This window comes from Oryza glaberrima, chromosome 7 (genome assembly GCF_000147395.1).
Source record: "Oryza glaberrima chromosome 7, OglaRS2, whole genome shotgun sequence".
In the NCBI taxonomy this organism is placed as follows: domain Eukaryota; kingdom Viridiplantae; phylum Streptophyta; class Magnoliopsida; order Poales; family Poaceae; genus Oryza; species Oryza glaberrima.
The window spans coordinates 13670591-13693010 of record NC_068332.1 but is presented as its reverse complement, the minus strand read 5'-3'; the positions used below and the strand labels follow the sequence as shown (position 1 = coordinate 13693010).

The 22420-nt window shown below is 46.6% G+C and overlaps 1 protein-coding gene across 1 annotated transcript; it reads right to left on the bottom strand.

Moving 5' to 3' along the window:
• Positions 1 to 16489: 16489 nt before the first annotated feature.
• LOC127779672 (aquaporin PIP2-4) lies at positions 16490 to 17972 on the bottom strand. The gene is made up of 3 exons (XM_052306528.1): positions 17259 to 17972; positions 17012 to 17152; positions 16490 to 16886 (listed from the first exon to the last, which is right to left on the bottom strand). Exons 1-3 carry the CDS (start codon positions 17865 to 17867, stop codon positions 16776 to 16778), a joined length of 861 nt encoding a protein of 286 aa, XP_052162488.1. The 5' UTR covers positions 17868 to 17972; the 3' UTR covers positions 16490 to 16775.
• Positions 17973 to 22420: the final 4448 nt, after the last annotated feature.

Below are 22420 nucleotides of genomic sequence, written 5' to 3'. Positions count from 1 at the left end.
GGGTCACATGATAAGTGTTAAGCGACAGTACGAGTATTTAAGATTTATTCGGAAAAATAAATTACTCTGGTTAGCTGTGCCAGGAGGCTTAATCATAAGATGTCGGGACGATGATGTGATGAGCTTGGGTTTACCCTTTTGGATATGGGGTCAGCGCTAGAAGAGGTCCAGTGTGGGACCAGAACTTGCAACATTAATAAGCTTTATGAGCCTATAAGAGAAACGATTCATCGTACAACTATCGTAACAAATTAGTGGTATGTATAGCAGCGCCGGTTATGAAATACGTGAGGTGTACTAGTACTTGAGTCAGGAATTTACATGTCTGTTGGCGGATGGCATGAGGCCCTTCGACTAAATCTGCCGAAACCCGTGGCGAAGGCTATGGAGTAAGAACAGCGTGAGGCGAAGAGTCGTACGAGTGCCCTGCCAGGCCAGAGGCGTCTCAGGCGAAGGGTGCAAGGCGAAGACTATTTGCCGAAGGAAGACGACTTCGCCATGGCAAGTTCGCCCCCGCGAGGGATTAGGAAGCCTTTCCGGCCCATCAAGCCTAAGGGCTACAGGGCCGGCGATCGCCAGACGGCCCATCAGGGGCCTATGAGCCCCTATAACATTATGTACCCCTGTAAATGTCCCTTTCGTAAGGGTAATCATGTAAATTCCCCTGTACAACCTAAACCCTAGTAGTAAGAACCTGTAATGGGGCTATAAATAGTCCCCTAGGGCCATGTAATGAGGGGGATCCCAAAAAAGAAATTCAAAATTCAATACACTTCATTTCCTTCCAACCACTGTTGAGTAACCACGTCCTTCGACGTATGCAGTTGTCATTTCGACAACAGCTGGCGCCGACCGTGGGGACCTCCGAGCGAAACCACTAAGTGCGAATGCCACCGAAGAGGGTCGTGAAAGAGAAGGTTGCCAGGCGGAAGGAAAGCGACGCCGGACTGGACATGGCCGCCGAGGAAGGAGCAGAGCCTTCGGCGTCCGTGGCCGAAGATGGAGGAGGACAAGCGACATCACAACTGCCTTCGGCCCCTGCAACCTCTGTGCAAGTGTCGAACGCGGCCGACGTGGCGAAGGCGGCTGCGGCGGCAAGGGCACTCCAGACCAGGGCGGAGATCCTTTCGACAAGCCAACTGATGGTGCCCCAAGCCGCTCCATCGCAGCCGGCAGCGGCCCCAACTGCGCCCGCCGTTGTGCAGGCCCAAGTCAGCCCTGACCCCGAAGCACAAGCCGAAGCCGACATGGAAGCCATGCGGCAGAACATGACACGGCTCCAAGACATGCTTCGCCAAATGCAAGAACAACAACAAGCATACAAGGCGGCAAGGCGGACCAAGGCCACGTCGGCTCCAATCCTTCAGTATTAGGCAGGATATGTCCCATCTCAAGTCCATCCGCAAGTGACGACCCAGCCCATTTCGCCACAAGCCGTACAGGCACCGGTGTACTTCGCCGGGCAGCAATCGGCCGCAGCAGTGCATTCGGCCCCTCACGTGCAACTGCAAGCTCAACCAGTCGCTGCCCAAGTACACCATTAACCACCTGGCCAAGCGCTACAAACAGTGGCGGAAGGGGCTTCAGCTTTGCAGGCGCAACTCCAAGCTTTCTTTCAGCAACTCAACCAACCCCACTGCATTTCAAGTACAACCCCATCGGCCCACCCGGAGGGGAATACAAGTCAAGGTGTGCCTAATTGGTTGCCACCGATTCAGCCGGGCCTGGGAGTTTCGCCATGGAATCAAGGCCTGCAGTTCGACTTCGTCAACGCTGTTCAGGCACCAACCGTTCGGCAGCAAGCTCCAACTCCAGGCTTCGGAACAAACCAAGCACCAATCCAAGCTGCCACGACGTGGTCGCAGCCAATTTTTGACCCATCCATGGCGGCTCAGCAAGTACCTCCAGTTGGAGCCAGGCAGTCGAATGCCATGGCGCAACCTCACGCACAAGCTGCGATTTTGCCCTTCGCCACACCGTACCCGCAGCAAAGTGCAGTAAACAGGGCGGGAGGCGAAAAGGGGCTACCGCTGAGTGGGGGAATCAAGACTCGTCCAATCCCACCGCAGTTCAAGTTCCCACCCGTCCCGCGCTATTCAGGTGAAACTGACCCGAAGGAGTTCCTCTCCATCTACGAGTCAGCGATCGAAGCGGCTCATGGTGACGAAAATACCAAAGCGAAGGTAATACATCTCGCTCTAGACGGCATCGCCCGTTCTTGGTATTTCAATTTACCAGCCAATAGCATTTACTCATGGGAGCAATTGTGCAATGTTTTTGTCCTTAACTTTTGAGGCACCTATGAGGAGCCGAAGACGCAGCAACACCTCCTCGACATTCGCCAAAGGCCGGGGGAGTCGATAAGGGAGTACATGCGTCGCTTCTCGCAAGCCCGGTGCCAAGTTCAAGACATAACCGAGGCGTCGGTTATAAACGCCGCTTCGGCCGGTCTGCTCAAGGGCGAACTCACAAGAAAAATCGCCAACAAGGAGCCACAGACGCTCGAGCACCTACTTTGCATCATTGACGGGTTTGCAAGGGGCGAGGAGGATTCCAAGCGACGACAAGCTATACAAGCTGAGTACGACAAAGCCTCCGTCGCCGCCGCTCAAGCTCAAGCACAAGTTCAAGTTGCCGAACCACCTCCCCTCTCTGTTCGCCAGTCTCAGCCGGCGATCCAAGTACAGCCGCCAAGGCAAGGCCAGGCCCCCATAACTTGGAGAAAGTTCAGAACAGACCGTGCGGGCAAAGCTATGATGGCGGTCAAAGAAGTACAAGCCCTCCGCAAGGAGTTCGATGCCCAGCAAGCGAGCAACCATTAGCAGCCAGCCCGCAAGAAGGTCCGAAAAGGCCTCTACTGTGCCTTTCACGGACGCTCTTCGCACACCACGGAGCAATGCCGAAACATTAGGCAACGTGGCAACACGCAAGACCTAAGGCCGCAGCAGGGAACAACTGTCGAAGCATCCCGCGAAGCAATTCAGGAGCAAACACCCCCAGCCGAACAACGCCAAGATGTACAGCGAAGGGTAATCCAAGTGATTACAAGGGCTGATCCGCCAAGCCAGTTGTCCAAACGGCAGAAGAAGATGCAGATCCGTATGGTCCACAGCATCACTTTGGCGGGTGAAGGGGCGCCGCAGTATCGGAACCAGCTAATTTCTTTTGGGCCGGAAGACGCAGAAGGAGTTATGTTCCCGCATCAAGATCCCCTGGTAATCTCAGCTGAGATAGCTGGTTTCGAAGTCTGACGAATCCTGGTCGACGGAGGGAGTTCGGCTGATGTTATCTTCGCCGAAGCATATGCCAAGATGGGGTTGCCTACCCAAGCCCTTACCCCAGCACCAGCATCGCTCCGTGGTTTCGGCGGAGAAGCAGTTCAAGTTCTCGGCCAAGCACTTTTGCTGATAGCCTTTGGCTTGGGGGAGAACAGACGCGAAGAGCAAATACTGTTCGACGTCGTCGACATCCCGTACAACTACAACGCCATTTTCGGCCGTGCAACCCTGAACAAGTTCGAAGCCATTTCCCACCACAATTATCTCAAGCTCAAGATGCCCGGCCCAGCAGGGGTGATAGTAGTTAAGGGGCTTCAGCCTTCGGCCGCTTCAAAAGGCGATCTAGCCATAATCAACAGAGCAGTGCACAGTGTTGAGACCAAACCGCATGAATGGCCGAAGCACATGCCAAAGCCCACCCCTCACGGCAAGATAACAAAAGTGCAGATTGATGACGCCGACCCCACAAAGCTCGTATCACTGGGGGGCGACATGGGCGAAGAAGTTGAGAGTATCCTAGAGGTGCTCAAAAAGAACATCGATATCTTCGGCTGGAGCCCTGGCGAGGTGGGGGGTGTCCCGGCGGATCTCATCATGCATCACCTAGCAGTCAAGCCGGACATTAAGCCAAGAAAACAAAAGTTGCGCAAGATGTCTACCGATCGCCAAGAAGCGGCGAAAGCCGAAGTACAAAAATTGCTCAGGGCGGGGGTTATCCAAGAGATTGACCATCCGGAGTGGTTGGCGAATCCAGTCCTGGTGCGGAAGTCAAACGGCAAATGGCGCATGTGTGTCGATTTCACAGACCTGAACAAAGCATGTCCGAAAGACGACTTCCCCTTGCCGCGAATCGACCAGCTCGTGGATTCAACAGCTGGATGCGAGCTCATGAGTTTCCTGGATGCATATTCCGGTTACCACCAGATCCACATGAACCCGCTCGACATCCCCAAAACATCCTTCATCACTTCATTCGGCACATTTTGTCACCTCAGGATGCCTTTCAGCTTAAGGAACGCAGGAGCAACTTTCACCAGGCTGGTGTACAAGGTCCTTGGCAAGCAGTTCGGGCGGAATGTGGAAGCTTACGTCGATGACATCGTCGTAAAAAGCCGCAAGGCTTTCGACCATGCGATCGACCTGTAGGAGACATTCGACAGCTTGCGCACAGCAGGCATAAGGCTGAATCCGAAGAAGTGCGTTTTCGGCGTCCGCGCGGGCAAGTTGTTGGGTTTCCTTGTTTCCGAAAGAGGCATCGAGGCGAATCCTGAGAAAATCGATGCCATCCAGCAAATGAAACCTCCGTCAAGCGTACATGAAGTACAAAAGCTTGCAGGCCGAATTGCGGCACTCAGTCGATTCCTCTCAAAGACAGCCGAAAGTGGTTTGCCCTTCTTCAAGACCCTCCGGGGCGCAGGAAAGTTTAATTGGACACCAGAGTGCCAAGCAGCATTCGACGAGCTAAAGCAATACTTGCAAAGCCCGCCAGCTCTGATAAGCCCACCCCTAGGAAGCGAACTGCTATTATACTTAGCAGGTTCGCCGGTGGCCGTCAGTGCTGCCCTCGTCCAAGAAACAGAGTTCGGACAAAAACCGGTCTACTTCGTCTCCGAAGCGCTGCAAGGAGCGAAGACAAGGTACATTGAAATGGAAAAGCTCGCTTACGCTCTGGTGATGGCTTCGCGCAAGCTTAAGCACTACTTCCAGGCCCACAAAGTCATAGTGCCATCACAGTACCCCTTGGGCGAAATACTTCGAGGCAAGGAAGTCACTGGCCGGTTTAGCAAATGGGCGGCAGAGCTATCCCCGTTCGACTTACATTTTGTTGCACACTCTGCTATCAAGTCTCAAGTGCTAGCTGACTTCGTAGCTGAATGGACACCGGTACTTGCCCCCGACCCCGAGCCTGCCGAGCAATTCTGGGTGATGTGCTCTGACGGCTCGTGGTCGCACAAGGGAGCAGGCATTGCGGCAGTCCTATTTTCGCCGAATGGTGTGCCAATTCGGTACGCAGCAAGACTGCAGTTCGACACAACCAACAATGCAGCAGAATACAAAGCCGTTCTCCTGGGCCTAAGAAAGGCGAAAGCACTAGGAGTCCGGCACCTGCTAATTCGAACTGACTCTAAGCTGGTAGCAGGCCATGTTGACAAATCCTTCGAGGCAAAAGAAGAGGGAATGAAGAGGTATCTGGAGGCTGTTCGGTCCATGGAAAAATGCTTCACCGGCATAACGGTCGAACACTTGCCTAGAGACCAGAACGAGAAAGCAGACGCCTTGGCGAAATCCGCTGCTTGTGGTGGCCCACATTCGCCTGGCATCTTTTTCGAAGTCCTACATGCTCCAAGTGTGCCCATGGACAGCTCGGAAGTCATGGCAATTGACCAGGAGAAATTGGGCGAAGACCCATATAACTGGCAAACCCCATTTGTGAAACACCTTGAAATTGGCTGGCTTCCGGTAGACGAAGCAGAAGCGAAGCGTTTGCAACTCAGAGCCACGAAGTATAAGATGGTCTCGAGTCAGCTTTACCGCTCCGGGGTACTTCAACCCTTATTTTGTTGCATCTCTTTTGCCGAAGGCGAAGAAATGGCAAAGGAAATACACCAGGGGCTATGTGGCGCGCACCAGGCTGCAAGAACAGTGGCCTCTAAAGTATTTAGACAAGGAGTCTATTGGCCCACTGTGTTGAAAGTCTGTGTTGAGCAAATCAAGAAGTGCGAAAGTTGCCAGCGCCATGGCCGAAGCCAAGCCGCGCCCCAGTATGATCTGCAGCCCATTGTGCCAATATGGCCCTTCGCCAGATGGGGGCTAGACATCATCGGGCCGTTCCCGGTGGCACAAAACGGGTATAAATTCGCAATTGTATCTGTGGAATATTTCTCTCGATGGATCGAAGCCGAACCCTTTGGGGCAATCACTTCGGCAGCAGTACAGAAGTTTGTATGGAAAAACATCGTTTGCCGTTTTGGAGTGCCAAAAGAGTTCATTACTGACAACGGCAAGTAGTTTGACTCTGATAAGTTCAGAGAAATGTGCGAAGGGCTTAACCTGGAAATCAGGTTCGCGTCGGTCGCGCACCCGCAGTCAAATAGGGCGGCCGAACGTACAAATGGCAAGATCCTAGAAGCACTAAAGAAAAGACTCGAGGGGGCAGCGAAAGGCAAATGGCCAGAAGAATTGCTATCGGTTCTCTGGGCCCTTCGGACGACCCCCACAAGACCAACCAAGTTTAGCCCGTTTATGCTTCTTTATGGCGATGAGGCAATGACCCCAGCAGAGCTAGGGGCTAACTCACCAAGGGTGATGTTCTCTGGGGGCGAAGAGGGGCGCCAAGTATCGCTCGAACTCTTGGAAGGGGTAAGGGTCGAAGCGCTCGAGCACATGCACAAGTACGCCACAAGCACTTCGGCAATTTACAACAAAAAAGTTCGACCCACAGAGCTGATGCCTGGTCATCTTGTCTTAAGGATGAAGGCGAATCCAGTAGCGGTTGGCAAGCTTGAATCAAAGTGGGAAGGACCGTACCTCATCAAACACAAGTCCAGGACGGGATCTTTTCGCCTAGCGACACTAGAAGGCGAGGAGTTCGACCATTCCTAGAACGCCGCCTCTCTCAAGCGCTTCTATGCCTAGAATGGGTGGCACCCAAATCGCCAACTTGTAAAAATGTACATACAGTCATGTAAGCCCTTCGGCACCATGTAAGCCCTTCGGCACTATGTAAGCCTTTCGGCAAAGAAAAAAAAAGGGAAAAGGAGAAAAAAGAAAAAAAAACTGGATGTAGGGCTATTATCCACCATGGAGGCCCGAACCAGTATAAAATCTCTGTGTCCTCCGCCTTCTTTTTATTTTTCGTGTGATTGATAATTTGTGGAAAAACCCCAAGGCAAACGCCTGATTAGCGAAAAAGGCTAGGGGGGAGAAACAAATCGGTCGAAGCATCGCTTGCCGAACGTTGAAACCGCAACAGCTTGTCTCGGAAAATAACTAGCCGAACGACGTTACGATTCGATCAACATAAAAGCAAAAGTGTCTCTTTCGACATAGAATGCTACAGGTCGAAAACGAACGACGAAAAGCTGAAAAGTCAGTACACCTATTTCGCTAATATGCGCAAAGGGGCCGGCATGTTCCGACCTAACAAAAGCACAAAATGTGACGATGCGAAAAATAGCGAAAAGGAAATAAAGCATGTTTCTTTATTAACTTCGAAAAAATAATCGAAGAATAGAAGGTTCACAACACGATACAACTCACTTTACAAGTAAATTACATCTTCGCCCCCGTAATCATTATCCCTCCCTAAGGAATGGTCAGACGAACTAGGTTCGTCATCACTACTGATATCATACACAACCTTAAGAGGAGTAGGGGGCGAAACACAGACCAAACTGTAGCGACGCTAAAAGATCATTTCCTGACGTTTCGTCTTCTGATGGTTTCGCCAAAAGCGAGCCATATCCTCCAAACGTCTTGAATGAACAAGGTCGTAATCTTCTAAGGTTCGCCCGGGGTGCGCCCGCAGCCAGTCGGCAACCTTGAAAACCTTATAGCTGCGACCGTTTATCTCCATTTCGCGATAAACAGGGCGAAATGGACATCGCACCTTCGGCAGGTCCTTCAATGCCACAAATTTCTCGTTTTGACTTCGCCAGCTCTCGGAAGGGGGGCGAATGCACAACTTCCAGCGAACCCCCTGATAGACAGCGCAGAAAAAGCAAAACACAGCTTACATAGTAAGAATAGGCGGAAGGAGGGGGAGGTATGGCATAATGCGAGATGAGCGAAATAATAATATGCCAAAGACCTCGACCATCAAAAAGCAATTAAGATTGTGTCATATATTCCAAATGTACAAAAAAGCCTTTTTTAAGGTTCGGCGGCAGCCTGCCGAACGTACATCATTCGCCTCTCCAGGCAAACGCAAAAGAGGGAGGAAAACTATAAAAATCCTTCTGCTAGAACTGTTTTCGCCACGCGCGAAGAGCGGGCGAAATGTTCTACGCACTAATCTCCCAGTCCCCCTTCGCATAGGTAGGGAACTCGGCAACGTGCTCGCAGCCAAACTGTTGCAAAAGGCCTAAGGTAAAGGCCGCCGATATGCGCGCATAGCAATCGCCGTACGCGGTGGCACAGTCCGAAACCGATCCGCCAGCCTGCTGGGTCCACTCGGAGAAGTCGAAGGCTGAGGCATCCTCGGCAGGGACCCCCCGCACCTTTGCGCCCATGTCGGTAAGGGCGAGGCGGAGCGTTTGGCAAGCCGTTCTTGCGGATTCGGTGGTCTTCGCCATCTCCCGCGAAAACCGCTGCGACTCCTCCGCGGCGCCCGCTTCGGCCTTGCTAGCCGTCTGGCGAAGAGCCTCCATCTTCGGCTCAGTAAGGTTGTAGTAATCGATGAGCACCGCCGAATGGGCCTTCTCCTTCTCCAGTTCGGCCTTGAGGCGATCAACCTCGGCCCAGGCCTCTTTCCCCTTGTCCAGTTCGGACTGAATGCGTTTGACTTCAATTTTCGCCTCCTTGAGGGTGTGGGCCAGGGACTCCACCTCCAAGTTCTTGCGGCTTATTTCATCATCCTTGGCCCGAAGACGGCTCTTAAAACCGTCAAAACGGGCTCGCACGATTCGCTTCGTCGAACAGTGAGCCGTAAGAATCTAGATGAAAGATAGGAGCGGGCGAAAAGAACAAAAGGTTAATTGCCAAATGTAAAAAAAAGAGGGAAGAGGAAAACGAAGAAGGAAGAAAAGGCATACCCGAATCGCCAAACTTTTAATGGTGGAACACCCCTCGTCGAACTCGTTAAGTTCGGTGAACAGGCTCGGGATGCCGGTGGGCAAGACAAGATTGCTTACTCCCTCCACAAAGGGAATAAGGTCCGCCCGGGTCTCGAAGTCACCAGGGGCGAAGTGCGGCGCCGCAAGGGAATACTCCGAGGCAGATGCTTCGGCGGCCGCACACTTCCCCTTCGCCTTGACCAGCGGCGAAATAGCTGGCTCGCGCACAGGGCTCCCGAAAACTCTCGCCGCAGCCGACACGATCCGTTCGGCGGAGGCGGAAGCCCCGGCGGTGGCGCTACCGCCTGCCCCAGCAACGCCGAGCTGAGCAAGGGGAGCAGTTGAAAGGTCCAAACTGCGGCCAGCAGGTGAAGTCGGAGTCTCGTCAGAAGACTCATCGTCACTAAAAACGCGAGCGATGTCGACGAGTCCCTTCTTTTTTGAGATCTTCTTGACCAGACCTCCTTTCACCGCCTTGCCCGACGAGAACGCAACTAGGGCCTTCGCCCCTTCCTAATCCTTTCGTCGAAGGGGGGAGCTGTTCGACTCCACCCCGGTCTCGTTCTGACCTGGACTTGGGGTAGGAGTGTAGCCGGGGGTGTCGACGCGGTCTTCGATCGCTTCGTTCGCGGCCTTATCAGCCACAGCCTCCACCTCCTCTTCTTCCTCTCCTTCCTCCTTGCCGTCACGTTCTTCGGCATCATCCTCGTCGTCGGCGTCGGAGTCCGACGAAGCAGGAACCCTTCGCTTCCTAGGGGCAAGCTTCACTTGTCCACGCATCCGCTTTCGCGAAGGCCCTGCATCGTCGTCGGCTTTTTGGGGATTCGCCTGGGGAGGCAGTTCGCCGTTGTAAACCCGGTTCGTCCGCCCAGCTACTTGTCGTGTTAGCAGCTGGCTATACTCGACGACCGAAACGTCGCCGATCATCCTGCAGGCTTCGGCTTCAGCCTGGTCGAGGGTCGACACTGCAAAAGTAAAGGGTGTAGCTGCGTTAAAGGTCAGACAAGGCAAAATAACAAAGCACAGGAGTGTATAGCAAAAGAACGGTCTTACTGTTCGTCCCCTCAGGAAGAACCAAGTTCGGCAAACCGTCAGCCTCTTCGCATTGCTCGACCGTGACTTGCCATGACTGGGAGAAGGGAAAGATGCGAAGCATACAGAACTCCTCCACCAAATCACAGCAGCTAAGGCGGGAGCAAACCTTGCGCAGTAGGACGAACCGCGCCTCCATAGCACCGTCCACGGCAATCTTGGGTTTCCGGTTCGGCGCAATCGCCCTACGCCGGCACTGGAGGGCTTTTGCCGAGTCAGAACCAGCCGCGAAGGGGATGGTGTGATAGAACCACCTCGCCATCCAATGGCGGTCCCACTTCGACATGGCAGCGTTCACCGGCCAGAGATCGGACCGCTCGGGGCGAACGTTAAAGTTCACGCTCCCGAACACTGTCTTCTTCGTTCCAGCCGGGGTAATCACCGTCTTCGAGTTCACGGTGGCGAAAAATATGGCGCCGAAGAGCTCGGCGCTGGGCTCAAACCCGGAAGTCCGGCACGCCCAGTCAAAGATGGAGATCCGAACTAGCGCCGACGGGCTCAGCTGCGGAAGCTCCACCTGGAAAAGGCGAAGGATCTCCGGCAACAACACGTTGCATGGAAACCGTAGCCCGCCTCAAAAAAGACGGCGAACACCACCGTCCGATTGTCAACAGGCTTCGGCACCACGGCTTTCCCCGGGGCGAAAGCCTGCCCCTCAACCAACGCCCCAGAGCTGACCAACTTCGCCAGTTCGACGTCGTCCACGAGAGAAACCCCCAAAAAGGCGGTGCTGTCATCATCGACCTGGCCAGGATCCGGTCCTTTTGCCGAAGCTGGGTTTGGCTTGCGAGGGGCCGTGGCGAACGGCGTGTATGCGGTGGCGAAGGAAGAGAATGGGTGAAACACCTGAGGGGTCAAGAAATGTTGTGGAAGAGAGGAATGGAAGAAGAGAGCGCACGCGGTAAAAATGGCAAGTGTACCGGTGAAAAGGAAAGAGGGGTGGGAATATATAGCTCACCCGGGCGACTGTTCGCCTACTCACCAGTAATAAAGCGCCACGTGTCGCAAGGGTAGGCGAAACGGTAAATTCCCACCGTCTGAGCGGCACAGTAAAAAGCCCACGATGGGAAGGCCCAATACTGTTCCGTTCGGCCCGGGAAAAGAAAATATATAACCACCAATCGCAAGAGGCGAAGCGCGGCAAAATAATACCAGCCGCACAAGTAACAAACTTCATTTGCAGGAATAATGTAGGTTTCGGCAGGAGCATCGGTCGAAAGGGGGCGCCGCATACCATACCACATGGTTTGCACGGTCTCGGCCGAAGCTCCAATCTCACCCTTGCCCGTGATGGGCTTGTTAGCGGATGGCATGAGGCCCTTCGACTAAATCTGCCAAAACCCGTGGCGAAGGCTATGGAGCAAGAACGGCGTGAGGCGAAGAGTCGTACGAGTGCCCTGCCAGGCCAGAGGCGTCTCAGGCGAAGGGTGCAAGGCGAAGACTATCTACCGAAGGAAGACGACTTCGCCATGGCAAGTTCGCCCCCGCGAGGGCCGAAGAAGCCTTTCCGGCCCATCAAACCTAAGGGCTAGAGGGCCGGCGATCGCCAGATGGCCCATCAGGGGCCCATGAGCCCCTATAACATTATGTACCCCTGTAAATGTCCCTTTCGTAAGGGTAATCATTTAAATTCCCCTGTACAACCTAAACCCTAGTAGTAAGAACCTATAATGGGGCTATAAATAGTCCCCTTGGGCCATGTAATGAGGGGGATCCCAAAAAAGAAATTCAAAATTCAATACACTTCGTTTCCTTCCAACCACTGTTGAGTAACCACGTCCTTCGACGTATGCAGTTGTCATTTCGACAACAATGTCCTCTAGCGTTTCTAAAACTTCTTTTGGTCATAAAGTTTGAAAGTTTTGTATAAGATATAAAAAACACGAATATTAGGGAATGACTTAATGTCAAATAATTAGAATTGGTGAGGCTTTGAAACTCTAGGTCGTTTAGCCCACCACCTTGTGGAGCTAGCCTGAAGACCCCTAAACGTTTTTCTTGTATAAGATTTCATTCAATTTTTAAAACTTAAATATAGGACAGTTTCAATAGAAATCGTTGAATTTCATCAACAAATCCTGTGTGTTGTATGGTCTGTCTTCTAATTTATAGTTGATGTAGGTTTATTCTGCCGCCCGGCCTTATTAGCGTTTGTTAGTGTTCCTTTGCTAAGTCGCACCTCTGGCTGTAACAAAGCCGTCCATCATAGCCTCATTCCCGGAGCTGACAACATCTCTCCATCTAGCACACTTTTTGGTTCATGTCTTGTGGCTAAGAGCAAGTTTAATAGTATAGTCCACTACTAGCTCCAAATCATCTATAGCCAATGTAATAGCCAATTTATATAATAGTTGCTTACTATACTATTAATATCTGTTCCCACCTGTCATATACACATTACGTTTTGGAGTCCGTGCTGCAGCTAGCTACAGATCTATAGCCTGCTGCTATTCTCTCTCTTCCTTTATCTTTTTAAAATATGTCTATAGCTGACTTATAGCCTCCTATTGCACCTACTCTAAGATGGATCACAACACAGTTGGATCAGTCATCATCAGTCCTCTGGCACGTTGCTAGTGCTGTCATTCTGGTCACCGGAGGTTCAATTCCATCCACAAGGAAGAAACAATTTGAAAAGAAGCGAGCATTATGTTTTCACGTCACCGGCCAATCTGTACATCCTATACCAAAAGCTTGTCATGTATTGAGCAATGTCATCTTAAAAAAAATATTCTCATGCTTTGATCTTAACCATCCATTTATCATATGTATTAAAACTCACTAAATATAGTTATTGCACATTGAAATATGACACTTACTTAGAAAACTAATAGTCATTGGATCCTTCTTATGTTTGATACATAACCATCCAAATATCATATAGAATTGTAATTTCACATTAACTAATATAGAAAAAATGTTATCTATTTAGATATTATGTGTAAACAATTTATATATTATATTGTTTTCTTCGAGATTTCTTTGAAGTATATTAAATTTTCTGTTGTAATGCGTGGGGTATCTAATAGTTATTTTAGCCGGCACTACCCCTAAGCTTGTCAACAGCCACGTTCCTGAGCTCGCCCCATAGTGTTGCCTCCACTTGCATCATATGTTGCTGCCGTTAGCCTCATGCTCACTTTCGCACATGCGCGGGCATATTAATTATGTTTCATAAGTTTTATTATGTTAAGATGTACTGGTGATTTTACTTTATTATTTGTTAAAAATTAAATTATATGATCTTCATCGAAAAATGTTTGGTATTGCTGATCCTTCACTGGTTGTATATATTTACAAAATCACAAAGGTATTTATATAGATAATTGTGCGGGCATCTTGTTAATATATTACAAAATTATACAACCATGTTTTTTTTTCTTTTGAATATGAGTGTTTGATATTTTAAAAACAAAATGTTGAATATTAGTTATCATACCAATCAGTCACATATTTGGTCACTAAAATATTTGAATCAAATTAAATTATATTCTATATGACGGCTTAGTCCAGCATCGTACCATTATATATATCTTTTCCTCTCGCACGCATTATTACTCGTTTCTTCGATAAAGGATTTATACTTCTGGCCTCTACATACCAAGTAAGAATGTAATATATAGTCATATTTAATTATAATTGAATTTAAATAATGATGGATGGAGTCATACACTCCACTACCGCACCAATGATACTTCCCAATTCCAGTTTGCTTTATATGCTTGCATACTACTACTCCTAGCCAGGAATGCTGGGTTGAGCTTAAGATGACCAAGTGTACAAGTGCTCTGTCACTCTGTCGTGTGTTATGCATGCATACGCCGACCATTGGAGGAGAATCTAATGCAAATTCACATGGAAATTAAGCTTGGTCAGAAAGTTGGTAATGTGAGAGTTTGGTTGGATGCAGCAAGTGATCAGTAGCCCATGGTTACTTTCCATTTCGATCTCACCGGTTCTTGTCCTGGTCCGGCCGGGATGCTGGATGTTTGCCTGCTGGATCAGTCCTCGTTGTATGCCTACGCTGCAGTTTTTCTTGATCGATCACTTTGGTTAGTTAATATCTTGTTACTGAGAATGGGAAAGCTGTAGATATAGCTTCATTAATTAGCGAGTTTTTCCCTAAAAGATGCATGTTAGTATGCATTTGTAAGGAAGCTAAGCAGTTGCATCCATCTGATCTATTGCGAGTTGCAGCTAGCGAACGTGATGCGTGACTCGGATTCGTCTGTGTGCTTTTTATTCTTTGGTCGCTTGGCTCTTCTCTCGTGGTTATATTCAGTTACTGTTTAGTGTTGTTTTGCGTTTCTGAATCGAATCCTTCAATTTCGTATTATATATCATATCACAACACTTGATTTTTCACATTTCAACCTCCTTTAAAAACTTATTTTATAAATGGACTAAAAAATCCTAAGTTTGGACCCCTTAACGTGGGAGTTATTGGCGCTGACGTTCCAAAGACATACCGCCTACATCCTTTGATGAACTGATACAACAGTTTGTATTGGATATGTATTCGATGGGTGATAAGCCACTACTACATAAAAACTCATAGGTGCTGGTTCTAAAGGAGTTATCGGTGCTGGCACCAATTATTTAGTAACAACGACTTTTGGTCTATATGGCACTATAGGTGTTGGTTCTATATTTTTTAAATTTTGCAGGTGCTAAAAAAATCAAATTTTTTTTAGTATTTTATTAGGCACCTATACAATCACACTCTCCTTCCTATCAGTCACATAATTTTTTCAACCCATATTTATATGTATGTGTCATGTAAGATTCGAACTCAAAATATCTCTCTTCAACCAAAGCCTCCGCACCATCTTACCTACAAGCATTTGTTCTCTTGAAAACAAATGTTATTTTTTTAGACTATTGTCATCCGAACTTATAATTCATATTTAACACTGTAGATGAGCTCAAATAAAAAGTTTGTCAACTACATAAATGTAGATATCATCTATCTCTACAACTTTTGTATAGGTTTTGTCTCCATCCGATATCATTTAGAAATTTTTAAATATCCACTTACGCGAATATATCCGTGACCTTGTAACACATTTTCGGATATCCAAACAACCTTAAATCGAAAAGCCATCAACTAGAAAATTGTAGATCTCGTCAAGCTCTACAAATTTAATATAAAGTTTAGTTCATCCGACTTCATATGAAAAAGTTAGAAAAAAAACACACATATATTGCATCATCATAGGTGTTGGTTTTAATGGTAAACCGGTATCTATGGGCTCATAAGTGCCGGTTTATATTGAAAACTGGCACATATGTGATGCCCTTATGTGCCGGTTTATAATAAAAACCGGTACCTATGATAACGCACTTAGAGGTGCCAGTTTATTGTAAGAACCGGCAACTATGTGATGCCCATATTTATCTATTTTTTATAAGAACTGGCACCTATGACTTTGGGGACTCTCGGTGCCGGTTTTTAAAATAAACCGCTATAGGTACTAGTTCTCAACTATACATTAAAAAATGTGAAAAAACTTCATATGTGCCGATTTTAAATAAACTAGTACTTATAAGTCTGGTCTCTATGTGGATTTTTTAGTAGTGAGCGGGATATACCAGCGATACGGATAAGTATCGTTAATTCATTAGAAAAATAAATCAAGAAAATAATCTTACCTGGTTCGATGTGAAAATTTTAACTAAATGGTAATATGTAAAACTTTAGTAACAAAAGGCGGCCCAAACTGTCAATTCACTCAATAGTAAAAGTATGGGCGAATATTCATTTTCAAAGTATACCCACGTTTTATATTATAAGACGCTTTAATTTTTTTTAAGTCAAACTTTTTTATGTTTGACCAATTTTATAGAAAAAATTAGTAATATCTACAGCATCAAATTAGTTTAAATAAATCTAACATTTATTACATTTTGATCATATGGTTTTTCATATTGAAAATATTGTTATGTTTTTCTATAAATTTGATTAAACTTAAAATTTTGACTTCAAAAAAAGAATAAAAATGCTTTATAATATGAAAAGAAAAAAAAGTATATAACAACATAATTTTCTTCTTAAAGTTCTTTAGGAGCATGTCACTTGCTAAGAGCCTGTCACATGGACAATTTTGCCTTTAATTGTAGGCACCCTTGGGCTGAGTTCTTTTCCTAATGCTCCCAACTCTCCTCTTTTATTTTCTACGTGCATGCTTTTTCAAACTTTGGAAAAAATTCAATACAAAAGTTTCTTTTAAAATTCATTTTTTCAGAAAAACTAATACTTAATTAAGGATGTGTTAATAAGTTACTCCCGTTTATGCGTGTGAGGAATTAGTTCCTAACGCTATCAGCCGAACACAGCCTTGATCCTTTTCTGATCACTTCAACTCTACCACCTCAATTTATTGACTTTTGGTTGACTTAGATTCTTAGAGACATGAAGACAACAGAGGGACAGAGTTTACACTTGCATTGCAAACACTGAAACTTACACCACACACAACACCACACTGCAGGGCTTCTCACTTAAACTGAAGCTGCTTCTACTACTAACGAACCGAGCCGGGGCTCTGTTCTCTCCATTCACCTTAAACTCTGAAGGAGAAAGAGCCCAAACAATGGCGACTTGACCACGGATATCGCCAGACGAGCTCAACTACGCGTTGCTCCGGAAGGAGCCGTAGCCCCTGGCACTGGCACGGAGGATGATCTGGTGGTACAGCGCCGCGATCGCCGCGCCGATGAACGGCCCGACCCAGAAGATCCACTGCGTCACACAGATGAACAAGCAATGCAATTGCAATTGCAATGTCAGTTCAGACCAATTTACCAGCCAGGAATGAGAAACAAAGGAAGCATTCTTGCACAATTTGGCAGTAAGGTAGTAAGTACCTGATCATTCCAGGCCTTGTTGTTGTTGTAGATCACGGCGGCGCCGAGGCTCCTGGCCGGGTTGATGCCGGTGCCGGTGATCGGGATCGTCGCCAGGTGCACCATGAACACCGCGAACCCGATTGGCAGCGGAGCCAACACCTTTGATTTATCGAAATTAAAGAGAAGCGATGAGCTCGAGTTTTTGCATTGCGCAGATTTTCTGCAGGGTGCAAACACAAATCAATGGAAGGTTTATGCACTTTACCGGAACATGGGAGTCGCGGGCGTTGCGTTTTGGGTCGGTGGCGGAGAAAACGGTGTACACGAGCACGAAGGTGCCGATGATCTCGGCGGCGAGGCCGGTGCCGGTGGAGTAGCCGGCGGCGAGCTCGTTGGCGCCGCCGCCGTACCTGTCGTAGAGCGAGCTCTGGAACCCCTTGACGAGCGCGACGCCGCAGATGGCGCCGAGGCACTGCACCGCCATGTACAGGAGGGCGCGCACCAGGGACACCTTCCGCGCCAGGAAGAGGCCGAGCGTCACCGCCGGGTTGATGTGCCCGCCGGAGACGCCGGCGGTGCAGTAGACGAGGATGAAGATCATGCCGCCGAACGCCCACGCGATGCCGAGGACGCCCACGCCGCCGCACGCCGCGTCGGCGCCGTTCACGGCGGCGTCCGTCTGGTGCTTGTACCCGATCACCGTGGCCACCGTGACGTAGAGGAAGAGCAGCGTGGCGACGAACTCGGCGATCAGCGCGCGGTACAGCGACCACTTGCCCAGCTCGTCGACATCGACGAGCGGCGCCGGCGGCGGGTCGATGTAGTCCCGGGCGCCGCCGGCCTCGAGAGTGGACACGTCCACCTCCTTGCGCATTGACCTCGTTCAAGACTCGATTGGTTTGCAAGAATGATCAGAGAAGGAGGCAGGAGCTAAGCTGCTTGAGAGAGGTTTGCAAGTGTTGTGGTTTGCTGGTTGTGTTGGGATGTATATTTATAGGGGTTTCAGTGGTACTGGGATTTGTTCTAGGGTTTATGTTTCATTGATTTTAATCGAAATTTGAAATGGTTATATAATATACCCAATTCCCTGGCATTCTCTGGACCTTCTCTGGCATTAACGCGTGCTGTTTGGATATCACGATATAGTTGTTTCGTCGATATTTATTGAACTAATTTTGAAGATTAGGTCCTGATATTGATACAATCGTGGATATCCTTGACATCAGATTATCAAATAAACTACTCCCTCGTCTCATAATATAAGCGATTTTGGGAGTAAATCGTAGAAGATTTTGACTTCCTCTATGGTTTGTTCTTAAACATCAATAGGAGCACCATATCTGTTGATCATTACCATGTTTTATGACCTGTATATGTTATTATCCAACATTTCGTAGGAATATCACTGATTGAATAAACTATACTGTTTCTTAAATAAATAATATAGTCAAGAGTATAACTAAAAATCAGGGCTACACTAATTTTTTGTGAGTGTTCCAATTAATTATTACTTTATTTAAGCAGCTAGAAATATTGAAGAACAATAGATATGTATATGTTTTTTTAAATAAAGTGTACCAACGGAATGACGTCCTCAAACTTATATGGATATGTCTATCTAGGTTTCTTCAATTCTCAAAAATTCAATTTTGGGTTCCTGGTCTTATCTGGGTGCCGTACAGGTTCAAACAGGCTCTAATCCACTCTGTACTGCAGTGATGCCTATGTGTTGGTGGGACCAATATGTTAGTCACATAGAAAAAAATAAAAAAATATAATTTCTTTTCTCTCCAATCTCTTCTTTTTCTCTATGATTGGCATGTTGGTCCTACTGACACATAGACGTCACCATACCATGTCATGTTAGCGCACAGAGCAAGTGAAAGCCCATTTGAATCTACATGACACTCACGACAAGTTTTGGTATAAAAATATATTATGAAAATTAAGGGATCTAGATGACATAGGCCTTGTTTAGATCCAAAAAATTTTGGTCAAAAACGTCACATCAAATGTTTGGATACATGCATGGAGTGTTAAATGTGGATAAAAAAACCAATTGTATAGTTCGCGTGTAAATTGTGAGATGAATCTTTTGAGGCTAATTGTGCCATGATTTGACAATGTGGTGCTATAGTAAACATTTGCTAATGATGGATTAATTAGGCTTAATAAATTCGTCTCGCAGTTTACAGGCAGAATATGTAATTTGTTTTGTTATTTGTCTACGTATTAATACTTCAAATGTGTGTCCATATATATACTTAAAAAATTTTACACCTAAATAACTAAACACGGCCATACTCGTTTAGAGATCGCTTGCGCACTTCACTAAAACTCCCACATGTATAGTAGTTATTATTTCTTTTGGCTCCCATCGGTTTGCCATTTACTAGTTATAAGCCATATGGTTTATGAGCAACAAAAAATATTTTGTGGGTTAAATTTTTCGAAAAAGTCCAAATTATGCCCTAACCTGTAGCGATTGTATGAATTACCCCTCTAAACCACAAAAGCAGACATCCTTCACCCTTGACTATTCATACTAGACGAATTACTCCCCTGCCTCGCTATGGATGGTTTTGGTCCTACGTGACGCACACGTAGCAGTCCAATCAGCAGTAAAAAAAACAAAGGGACCCACATGTCAGGTCTACGTTTTGGGCTCGTGGCTCTTTATTTTATTTATGCTGATTGGATTGCCTCGTGTAAATCATGTAGGACCAACACCGCTCAAGAGTAAGATAAGAGGTAATTTATCCGGTATAAAAAGTTAAAGGTGAAGGATGTCTGTCTTTTTTGTTAGGGGGTAATTCCTACCGTCCTTATAGTTTAGGGGTAATTCGGAGTTTTTTTCCTAAATTTTTATACATGTTAATAATTTAAAAGCCAATACTAAAAGATAAACAACTTAAAATAAACTTCAAAATTTAGCTTTAAAATTTAGCAGTGGCTTATAAGCTATACTTTTCTATGGCAGCTTAAGATGGTGATATGATGATTTTGGAACTACGGATGATAGAGCATCTCAATGATTACCTGTAGGCCGGGTTGGATCATTGGATGGCCGTCCAACACCGGCTTGATCCTCATGCTGACGTCATCTCCCCTATCCTGCTCACGGGGCCCACCACAAGAGGTCCAGCGTATATATCACTTCGGATCATCTCGTGGCCAAGATGCACTAGCAGACTAGCTTAGCATTCCACAAATTAATTGTTGGCCTATTTTTTTATCATTTTTTTCTTGAGACGGCATAAGTTAGTTCACTCTCAATAATTAACTAGGTGCCCAAGCTTAGCCACAATTAATCAGTATGGCAACTAGCTAGTGTTGTCATGCCCAGCCGGTGGTTGAACGCCATCCACAAAGGAAAAGATGTTGGGCGCCGAAATCATTCTCTTGTCACCGTTTTCTGCCATTGCTAATATTATATGTGCAAGGCTACCAATTTCTTGGCTTGATTGGGTCCTTATTTTTCTGGTCTATCTGAATGGGTTTTTGTTTGTGGCTATGTACATATAAGAGGAGAAAGGCGAGCGTGCATGCGCCGACCAAAGAATGAGAGAATCTTAGGGGAATTTCACATGCTAGCTAGAAGCTATAGGTTGACAAAAAGTTGTTGTGATGGGGAGTTGGTTGGATCCAAGTAGTGATTAGATTTATCAGCTAGTTCATGGTCTCTTTTCATCCAAGGTTTTTCTTATGGATCAGGCATTTATAATTCCCTTTGAAAATGTCTTTTTTTACGTGTCTGGAAAATGAGAGGGAAATTGTAGTAAAGTCTGAGAACAAATGGGTCTAATTCACCCTTTTTTTTCAAACAAGTCCTAAGTGATTGTTTACATTCATTTCACATTACACCTAATCTGTTCGGGTTGGCAGTGCATGTGAACTACGGCCTTTTTTTCAATCGAAAACACTTTCCCGTTGCTATATGAATTCGTTATCAGAAAAAGAAAATTCATAGAGGAATTGAACTAATTACTATAAAAAGATCCTATAATATTTGCATTCTAATTAATTAAAGGAGGCATAAAATTTCTGTAAAACCAAAGGGATCCAGGTAATCCACCTTTCTATATATCAAACATGTCCAGGCTTGATTACATGATAATTAATCTGCTTATCTGCACTTGTTCTTCTGCAATGCAGCTATCAGCAACTAAATGTATGATCAGGAGCACGTGCGGCCGCGACGCCTAGTCATAGGCTTTCCAAAAGGAACAAGAAAAAAAAAACTGTAGCTGCGTTTTGAGAGGAGCAGTTGCAAAACATGGTGAGGTGTGCCGAACGTGATGAATGACTCGTATTCTTGTGTGTTTCCCCGGTGGTTTCTATTGCTTGTCCCTTCTTCTGGATTCAGTCATTACTAGGACAACGATCCCAGGTTTCATATTTGATTCTACTTTTTTTTTCCTTTTTAATACTTGTATGGTAACTAAATCGTTTGAGTTTCATGGTGTTGATTTACTGTTTTTCTTAGGGGGCAATTACTAGAATATGCTATCTATGCAAGTCACGTAAAAATAACGGTTACGCTACCAATTCAAGATTTCAATGTTCGCCTAAATGGTCGATTAGTTGCTAAAATAAGTGTAAAAGCTTTTACCTATCCATCGACCGTTGTCTTCCTATAGCCGCCATCCTCCACCTCACACGTGAAGCTGTAAGGCCGAGGACTATAATCTCCTGACCTGGTTTACTGCCTTCATGACAATCCACTACATTTTTTTTTATCATTACATTGTAAGGTGTACGTATGCATCACTATACGCGCAATATTACATGCACACATCCGGTCAAAAGAGATGAAAATCAATTATAATCTTACTAAATTCCTATAGTAAGTTTATTTGAATGCGCATAATACTTATGTCCACCCATGACTTCATCACCATGTCAACAAATAATTTCCTTCGTGACCATCTGCTATATTAGTAGGTCCTTCCATGTTAATGTATTTCATTCGAGACATGTATTGAGAGGTGGAGCAATGTGGACCGTTTGAGAGAGAGAGGGGCAAGATTCAAAATAATTGGTAGTGGAGTAATTAACTAATAAAATATATGCGTTTTATTTTTATTGAATACCTTTACTATAAAGTATTGTTTGGTATTGTTATGTAGAAAACAAAGTAAATATTATCGAATCGTACATGAAAAAAAGGATTGATGCCTCTTTTTTTTATCCTTTCACTTTGTTCTTGTACTTGGATTTATACTGATTCACCGAAAGAAGACAGAGAAAGAAGCATCAGCGTATGGTTAAGGGTTGAAGAGGAGATGAGATGTACCGATCAAAGGTTAGGCGCAACCGCACAAGCGCATCAGGAGAACCCAGTTTTAGATGTTTCTAGAAACTACCATAGCGCTACTATGTAGCTCCAGATCTTTCTGGAAGCAGCATCTGAGAATCAATCGAGTG